The sequence below is a fragment of the Cricetulus griseus genome (assembly GCF_003668045.3).
Source record: "Cricetulus griseus strain 17A/GY chromosome 1 unlocalized genomic scaffold, alternate assembly CriGri-PICRH-1.0 chr1_0, whole genome shotgun sequence".
NCBI lineage: Eukaryota > Metazoa > Chordata > Mammalia > Rodentia > Cricetidae > Cricetulus > Cricetulus griseus.
Window position 1 is genome coordinate 247,169,097 of NW_023276806.1, and position 9,715 is coordinate 247,178,811.

General features: G+C 52.4%; 1 protein-coding gene across 14 annotated transcripts in view; it reads right to left on the reverse strand.

The window, feature by feature from the left end:
- Eps15l1 (epidermal growth factor receptor pathway substrate 15 like 1) overlaps nucleotides 1-9,453 on the reverse strand; it is an 81,043-nt gene extending 71,590 nt beyond the window's left edge. For 12 of the 14 annotated variants that reach the window (XR_004771606.1, XR_004771607.1, XR_004771605.1 and 9 more), the window contains exon 1: nucleotides 9,368-9,453. Coding sequence is in view for 10 of the 14 variants with exons in the window: in XM_035450543.1 (XP_035306434.1) it covers nucleotides 9,368-9,400 (33 nt within the window). In the remaining 4 variants the exon portion in view is untranslated. The remainder of the gene's footprint in view (nucleotides 1-9,367) is intronic. The other 2 variants (XM_035450546.1, XM_035450544.1) reach the window with 1 other exon arrangement.
- Nucleotides 9,454-9,715: the final 262 nt, after the last annotated feature.

Sequence of the window (9,715 nt, forward strand, 5' to 3'; positions counted from 1 at the left end):
CCAAACATCAGGCACTGTCACCCCTGTACATCACAAATTATTCCTGTGCTGAGTGCTAGGACTGACTGCTCTCCACTCCCCTCAGCCCCAGAGCAATGTCTCTCCTACCCCTACACCCTGGGTACAGAACTGAGGAAAAAAGCACTTCTTAAGGTCTGATTCTTGGAGATACCTGTCCTGGCCCCTCCTCCTCCTTGCAACTGTGGGAGTTGGAGTTGACTGGGGGAAGGGAAGGGCTGAAATTCAGGGCCTCTAAACACCAGGCACACACCCACCACTAAGCTATACGCCCTCAAGTGAAAGAATTTGGCCTGAGACAGAATACTAATCCCATGGTCCAGGGTGCTCAGCAGACCCAGCTGGCCAAGATTCCCAGCCCCACTCACAAGGTTCCAACTCTTAGGAGTGATGGGGACAGCCTCAGAGACCCTACCTAAGAACCAAACAAAACCTAAGAGACAAATACCTCCCAGACCCCACCAGAGTTCAGCTGCATCTAAGATCCCAACACAGACAGGGAGGGGACCTGAGGCCTCATCCAGCCCAATGGGAACAATAATGCTGCTTAATATTTCAGTCACACACCAGCCTGAAAACTAGCTTCTCCTAATTCAAAAGGAGTGTGCTTTTCAATTTTACATTTTCCAGCAAAGATAAACATCCTAACGTGCAAATCAGTGGTTTCCATTTCCAGCACCAGGAAAAAAAAAAAAAAAAAGGGCTGGAGGCAGAAGAAAGGGCAGGCTAATTCCCTGTGATGAGGACCTCTCCAGCCCCTAACTGATGGCAGTGCCAAAGAGGTAAAGCAGAGGTAAGAGGTGGCCGTGGCTGCCCTGGAGCTCGGAGGGGCTAGTCTGCACATCCGATGGCTACTTCTTTCATTCATCCGTTTGTTTATTGGAAGGATGAGCATGGGCACAGCACTTGTAGGGAACAACTTGTAGGAGTTTGGTCTCTCGTACCACGTGGCTTCCAGAACTGAACTCAAATAGCAGGCCTGGTGGCAAGTGCCTCTACCCACCAAGCCCTCTCACAGGTCCGCACGGCTATTGCTTCTCTTGACTGTCTCCCTTCCACAGGCAACCCTCTGACCAGCTCCTCTACTGCAGCATACCCACACCCAGCATTCTCTGTGGCAGTGCTCTTCCCAACACAGCCCACCCAGTATTTCTCGAATCCCCTAGCATCTCGACAGTGAGCAACAGTCAGGCCCTGGGATACAGGGTAAGTAAAGAGGCATGGGCAAGAGAGGCAACACAGCAGGTGCCAATCACTTTACTGAGGAGATCCCAAGCCAGGCAGAGCAGGAGGCTGACACACAGATGTAAAAACTTTGAGGTCAGCCTGAGCTACACTGGGAGAGCCTGACTCAAAATAAATGTCTTTAAAATGCCAGGGCTATATAGTTCAGTTGGTGGAGCACTGTCTTGGCATGCATGAGGCTGTGGAGTCCATCCTCAGCACTACATACTGTGGTCATGTGTTGCATACCTATCATCCCAACACCTGGGAGGCAGGGCCCGGGAGATCAGACTGTAAGGCCATCCTCCTCTACACAGTAAGTTCCAGGTCAGCCTGGGCTCCATGACAGCTGTTTCAAAAGATGTTTTGCTTGTTTGTTGTAGCATGAATAATAAAAACCCAGAGACAGATATTGGGGTTAAAGCTGAAGATCAGAGAAGCAAAGCGGCCAGCCATTAGAGAGTTCTCACCTCTACCAATGCCCAGACTGAAGGGGTGATCCACTGAACCTCAGATTGCTTCCACCTGTATTGCTCCTCAGACTGCAATGAGCTCCTGTCTCCTCCTGCCTTATATTCCTCTCTAGTGCTGGGATTAAAGGCTTGGGATCCCAAGTGCTGAGATCACCTTTGTGTGAGCTCTGTTTCTCTTTTAGACTAAATCAATTTCTTGTAGCTCAGGATGGCTTTGAACTAACAAAAGATCTGTCTGCCTCTGTCTCCCGAATACTGGGATTAAAGGTGTGTACCACCACTGCCTGGCCTCTATAGCTAACAAGTGTGGCTGCTAGAATTAAAGGTGTGTACCACCACTGCCTGGCCTCTATGGCTAGCTAGTGTGGATAAGTTTGCACTCTGATCTTCAGGCAAGCTTTATGTGTTATATCATAAACAAAATATCATCACAGTTTGTTTTTAATGAGACAGAGGTTGCAAGAATATAGGAGTCAGCCAGGCAGGAGGCAGAGGCAGGCGGATCTCTGTAAGTTCAATGGTCTATAGAATGAGTGCCAAGACTGGCTCCAAAGCTACACAGAGAAACAAACAGAAAGAGAATATAGGGATCACAAGCAGGCAGCCATCCATCTGTGAGAAAAGGTTCCCTGAAGAGACAGTGCAGCTGAGGAGGAAGGCAGTGTGGGGAGATGGGAGCCCTGGTATGCCACTCATGCACTCATGGGGCAGCCCTTCTCAGGCAAGGTCTCTTGTGCCTCTCCCTGCTTTCAATCGGGTGAAAGTTCTCCCATGCAGCCAGTAGCAGGAGTCTGAGACCCCCAAATGTGGCATCAGAACCTTGCTAGGGTTGTTGAAGACCGAAATCAAAGGAAAAGCACTTGCTTAGAATACATGAGGTTCTGATTTGGAGCCCACCACTCCTACACCAAACCAAGCACAGTAGCTTGAAAGCCCATATTAGCCACAATGGCTAATGACTTAAACTCCACAGGGAGTAGAACCCATCATGCTGGATCACTAGGGCCATCACCCTGTCCAGAAGCAAGCTGTGGCCCTGCCTGAGGACAGTGGGTAGGTGTCACTCCTGCTGCAACCACTGGCCTCAGGCCAGCTCTAGACAAGCAGCCGCCTGTCTGCCTTTTGTCCAGGACTCATCTGCAGTCCAGGCACACCATGTCCTATTTAACAAAACACCTTCCTCCTATCTATCCCTAAGTCAGCCACAGTCAAAGAGACACATGGAAAGGCAGGTGCTATCAGCCATGCCAGCACTCAGGTGAGAAGGGAGGATGGCAAGTTCAAGATGAAACCAGGTGAAATACCCATCTGAATCCTCTCCCCCAAAATGTACACAATGTATACAAAGCATAAAGATGGCCAGATGGATGGTTCAACAGGTAAAGCCAAGCCTGGGGCCTGTAGGTAGGAAGAACTGATTCCTGCAAGTTGTCCTCTGACCACACATAGTAGTGACACACTCATGCTCACACAAGTATATAAATGTTATCTTTTAAAAAGTACAAAGATATAAGCAACAAGCAGGTGCTCTGAGAAGCAGTCACTGCAGGCAGCCAGTGACATCAATGTCTATTGGCACCCGGAATCAGTCCTTTCAGGACAGGAAACTGCAGCACAATACAAAGAGCTGGGTCAGCCTAGCCAGTCAGGGACCAGATAGTTCCAACTCGGCTTACATTCTACCTGGTAAACACCACAACAATGAACAGAGTGACCCAGATGATTAACTCAGCAAGCAACTAAAGATACAGCCCCCTCCCCTCTTCTCTCTCTTGATGTATACTGCTTTTGTTTAGTAGGGTTTAACTATGTAGTCCTGCCCGACTGGAACCACATAATCCAGGCTGGCCCTCAACTCACAGAAATCTTGCCTTTGCTTCCCTAATGCTGGCTGACAAGCTGCCCACCTAGACCCACTGTGTGGAAAAGCTTTCTACAGAGACACTGGCTGCTACAGGAAAGCCAAGCTGAGGAGGCCAATCATCCAACCCATGGTACTGTTGACAGCATCATGGCTGGCAACATAGCCTAGAGGTCAGGCTAAAAGACGAGCATGGGAACTGGGGCTGAGGAAGCACAGGATCTTGCTGACAGGGCCTCAGGAGTCAGCAAAAAGCAGGCAACTCAGATCAGCAAAGTAGCCAAGGGATTCTGGTTTTTCCAGGGAGGGCCAAATCTGCCCCGAGACCCCTGCTCTTTGTCCATCAAGGCACATTGCATAGTCATCAGCCTTCCAGAAAGATAAGAGCCTTGAAAATAACACAGGCGCAAGTGGACAAATGAGTGTCCCAAAGTCCTCAACATTTATTCCAGACACATCAGCCTGGCCCAGGGCTCTGGGCAGGGTGCCCAGCAGGATATGTGGAAGAATGGGGTTGGGGGCGCCTCCTCAGTAGGCAGCTGTGGTTCAACTCCAATGAAGTCCCATGGCTATGGGACTTCACAAGTCACCTGACAAATGTGGGCCTCTTCCCATGCAATAAACAAGAGTCTTTCTAGAGGGGCTAGGGCCCAGCTTGCCAGTAAAGCACCACCTAGCACATACAAGGGCCTGAGTTTCATCCACAGCACCGGAAACAATCAAAACCTGCAACCATGGCATGTGGTTCAAGAAAGTGTCCCCAAGTCCCCTGGAAGACTGAGACCAGGTGCTTTCCTCTAGCCTAGGGTACCTTCAGTATAGTAATAAACAGGGGACCCACAGAAAGTACTGGGCAGAATGAAATCTCAGGTTAGGAGAGCAAAAGGACAGTTTCCCAGTGCCATCACAGCACCAGGAGCAACAAAGCCTGTTGGTGAGTGGAAGACAAGGGTCAGGACATGAGACTGGAACAGCAAGGCTAGTCAAAAAAGCCAAGGGGGCCAGAGAAGAGCAGAGTGGGGGGTGGGTGGGGAGCGGAGCTGGCTCACCAGCCCAGACTCACTTTGAGAGGGCAAGCACTTTACCAGTGAGCTACATCCCTGACTCCTTGCCAAGAGAATGAGAGCCATGGAAGGTTCTGGAGCAAGGGAGTGGGCAGGAAATGGTGGTAGGAAGAAAAGGAGGAAACGAGACCGATTGGGGGTGCAATAGCAATGGGACCTACTGGACTCCCCAGAGAATTGCAAGGCTCAGGAAGTGGCCTATTTCAGAGCCCAGCAGGCCCCAGGGGGCAGGGACAAAGTGTCAGGAGCACCTGCAGGAGGCAGGTTTAGAGTGTTGAGCATGGAGGTTGGGACTAGAGAGCATAGAGAAAGGAGGTGGACAGAGAGATGGAGGAAGTCAAAAGCCCCTGACCAGAGAGGAGTAAGCTGGGTAGACAAAGGAGGAGGCTGTGCACAAGGCCTCAGGCTCTGTCCCAGCTCCTCTGAAAGGGCAGGAAGGGCTCCTGGGGTTAGGGAGAGCAAGTTGAGGCTGGATTTGCTGGCACTCTGAGAGGTGGAGGGAGAACTGCAGGTCTGATGGTCAGGGTGGTGTTGGGGTGAAGAACGCAGAGGATAACAGGGAATGTCTCCTGGCGCTGGCAGAGAAAGAAGAGCGGTGGACTCCTGCTGGTCCTGTGGCTGGAAACTCAATCATGTCCAACCCTCAGAACACCTCAGTCATATCCCAAAATGTGCCCCTTATTCCTGTGATCGTTGACGTTGGCTCCAAGGGCCTGGGCTTACACTGGGTGACAGTAACACTGGTGTCTGAGCTTTAAGGGCAGGCAGAGGACTAGGAAGATGGTTTAGCCTTCAAGAGAACTTACTGCTCTTACAGAGGACCTAGGTGTAAGGATTCAGGCACTATGCTGGCCTGTCCCTGTTACCTGGCAGAATGCACTGAGACAGTACCCTGGTCAGCCCAGGGTTCCATGATTGTGTAGTCTGCACACAGGTGCAAAGAACCCCTTTAAAAGACAGACTCTGGCCAGGCAGTGGTGTTGCACGCCTTTAGTCCCAGCACTTGGGAGGCAGAGGCAGGCAGATAGATCTCTGTGAGTTCGAGACAAGCCTGGTCTACAAGAGCTAGTTCCAAGACAGCCTCCAGAGTCACAGAGAAACCCTGTCTTGAAAAACCAAAAAAAAAAAAAAAAAAAAAAAAAGAGAGAGACCCTTCTCTCCCTCCACACCCCTTTCCTAATCTCTTCCTCGAGGTTCCCCTGGGGCAGACAGGATGTTTCCCGTCAACCGCGTCTCTTCTGCCCCCCCTCTGTCTGTCTGTCTGTCTGTCTCTTTTCTCTTTCCTTCCCCCTCCCTCCCCTTTCTAATAAAACTTCTCATTTAAGCTCTGTCTGCCTGGCATGTTTGTCCCTCCACCTCAGTCAACCTCACCCACGCAAGGTCCCCCTCATGCTTTGTCATAACACTAGATTCAGTTCCCAGCACCCACATCAAGCCTGTACCTCCAGTTCTAGGGGAGCTAACACCCTCTTGCCTCCATGGGCACCTGCACAAACACCCACACACATATATGTAAAGGCAGGTATAGAAGCTGAGCAGGTGGCTCACAATGTAACCCCAGCACTTAGGAGGGTGAGGCAGAACTGCCATGAATTCAAAGCCAGTTTGGGCAACTTGGTGCCAGCGAGATGTAAGGATGCCTTGTCATCAAGCCTGATGACCTGAGTTTGATGCCTAGGACCCATATGGTGGAGGTAGAGAACCAACTCCTAAGTTGTATTCTGACTTCTACAAACATAAATGTAAGGACTGCTCAGTGAGTGAGTTCCTAGAGCATGTGAAACCCTGAACTAAACCTCAGCACACTGCCCCTATAGGAGCAGGCAAGGGAGCTGTGGACCAGGCCTTCTGCTAACAAGGGGATAGGGAGCAGTCAGGTATTATCTGTGATCACAGGCCTCCAGAGGCTGGGGCAGAATCACCACAAGTTTGGGGCCAGCCTGGGCAACCAGCAAGACTCTGGACTCACAGAGTATCAATGCAGGACCGCTACAGGCACCACGGCACACATGCCCACATACACACACACACACACACACAAACTAAGCACAAAAAATAGTAAGATAATCACAAAAATACAAGCATGGTGGGGGAGCAGTTTAGAAGACATAACCTGAACTTGTGATCCTCAGCTGCTGATTCAGCTCCTGTTTCCACCCACAGCCCACCCCACAGGGAAGAAAAGCCAAGTGGGAACTGCTACAGCTGCAGCCACAGTCCCTGCTACCCATGGGTGACACCTCCTGAGTGCTGGGCACCCAGCAAGTAGCCTGTCCTCCCATTGATGACAGGTCTAACACAGAGACAGCAAACAGACAAGCAGACAAGGAGGGCTGTGGGGTCCTGTGAGGCACAGGTCTGCATGCCATGACTAGCAAAGGCCTCTGGGAAGGATGACATCTGAGTTGCCACTGAAGGAAGGGAAGGAATCAGGAACAGAACCACAGAAGGGGGAAAGGTTAAGAGAGCTTAACGAAGAAGGAACACCATGACGACACAGCTGGACTATGCAAGGAGCAGAAAATTGGCCACATCGTGGTGCCAAGGAGAACATGTGGCAGGCAAGTCAGAAGCTGGTGTCTGGGAAAAGATAATCAAGATTCTATTCCAGAAGATTCTAAGAAGGTGAATCTCAGGAATTGACTCATGTTTTCACATCAGTCACCTCACTGTGACAAAAACACCATCCTACCCTGCAACCACTTTATCAGGAAAACAGAATCCCCCACCTCCCCAAGGCAGGGTCTCATTACATGGCCCCGGCTAGCCTAGAACTTTCTGTTTCTGGGGTACTAGCTCAGAGTAAACACCATACTTCTTCACCAAGAACCTTCTCCTTGATATTCTGGTGTTTTGGAAAAACTGACAGCATGTATCCAACTCCCATGCATTCAATAACCACCAGCTACTACCATGGCCCAAATGTGAAAAAATCCAAATTATGGCTAATGTCAAAATTAAAAAGTTTGAAAAGACCTTCCTCCAAAAGCCAGAGGTAGTGCCTGGGCTAGAGACAGCTCGGCTAGTAACATGCTTGCCCTGATCCATGCTCTATCCCCAGAGTTCATCTAAGAGCCACATAGTGGCATGCACTTGTAATCTAAGTGCTGGGGAGGTGGGGACCAGCTTGCTGTCTAGATGGGTGCCCTGGCTAATGAACTCAAGGCCAATAAGACCCTATCAAAAAAGAGGTGGACACTCAAGGTTGTCCTCTGGTCTCTGCATACAGGAGTGCACACATACAGCCAAGAGCACTCATCCTTAAATGGGCTTGGCTGAGACATCCTTCCTGACCTTACACTGTAGGACCTGCCTACTAACAAGGACAGCTTATGTCCATGCAGGGCCCCATGAACCTGCAGCCCCAAATACTTGGAAAACTACTTGGAGTGAGGCCAGGAGTTGGAAGCCAGCCTGGGTGACATAGCAAGGCTCCATCTCAACATACACCTCACATCTTCCTGGTCCTTATCCATTTACAGAATACATGCACAGGTGCTGTAAGAACGTGTTAATTAATAACCACTGGTCTCCACACTGTTAATTTACTGACAGAGCTGCTGAGTGGCTAGTTCTTGTAGGACTTACAATCCTGTATTGCTTTCTCCTCCGGACCAAGAGCCTGGTGCACCAACCTGCCTATCAGTTTCTACCGGCTTTGGCATTCATGCTGGCAGTGGTCTCTAGTCTCAAACACCCAAATTTAGTGATGGTAACAAAAGAGCTTCAAATTCATAGAGCAAAATGTGCTTTCACAGTTCTTCTACGTCTTCTGATAATGCATTCTATAGCTCTATTTTCCAAATGAGGTAATTGATTTGTGCAGTGACTAAGAAGCTTGCTTCAAGGACACTCAGGAAGAGGAAGAGTTGGGGCCAAGATCCGAAGCTAAGGTGTTTCCTCACTGGTAACCGTGACCCCGTGCAAGATGATTTTAGCAAACTGCTTATAATATGCTTTGGGGACATACGTGTAATTTGGCAAACTAGCAAGACAGGAGTACTTTCTAATTTTTATGGGTGTCACCTCCAGAAGACCAACGACCTTGTCGGTGGGAGACGCTGCGCTCCCAGCACCTGACCCCACGCATGTTAAGAGAGGGATGAATGAATGAATGAATGTCTCTGCCCAGAAGCACAGAGGCCCTCCTCTCTCTCCTGGCTTTTCCGCTCGTCCCTGTGGCGCCTGATACTCTCATCGATACGCAGATTATCGCCCACCGTGGGGGGCGTGGGATCCGCGCCTTTCGCACCTCGCAGGGGCGGCGGAAGCAGCTCCCTGGGGAAGGAGGGCTGGGCGGCGGGAGGCGCGGCGGGCGCGCCCCGGATCCCCGAGCGGCTCCACACAGGGACGCCATCCGCCCCGACGCCCGACCCCGCGGGAGACAAAGACTGGCGACTGGGCCCACCGCCCTCGCCCACCTCGGCCGAGACGGAGCGCGACGCGGCTCGCAGGCCCCCGACGGACGGCCGGAGCCCAGCGGGTCAGACGCGCGCGGCGGCCGCGCCCCCCGTCACCTCTTGGCAGCCTCTCGGAGGGTCGCCGGGCGCGGGAGTCGGCGGGCCGCGCTGGCCTGTCACCTTCAGGGCCGCCCGGGCCCCGCCGCCCCCGCCCGAGCCCTCCGCGCGCGCGCGCCGCGCCGCTCCCCGGAGCCGCGCTTCCGCCACGCCTCGCCCTTCACGCCGCCCCGCCGCCCCGCCGCCCCGCCGCGCGCCCCAGCACTATACCTGCTGCGAGAGGGGTACGAGCGGCGCCGCCATCTTCGTGCGGACTCGGCCTCCCGAGCGCCGAAGGGGCGGGGGCGGGCGGGGGCGGAGCTGCGCGTGCGCACTAGGAGGAAGGAGGGGTGCGATGCGCACGCAGCCGGGCCAGCGCGATGACAGGCCCGAGGGCGAGGGTGCAAGAGTACACATGCGCAGATGGGAACCCAGCGCCTCCCGTGCGCACTTTTTCAGTAGAGGGGCGGGGATTCTGGCTCGGGGCGGGGCCTTGACAGGAGGCTCCGGCGCGTAGCCTAACTGCAGTGGGCGGGACAAGGTGGTAGGGCGTACCGAGGGCGGGGCCTAGAGCACTTA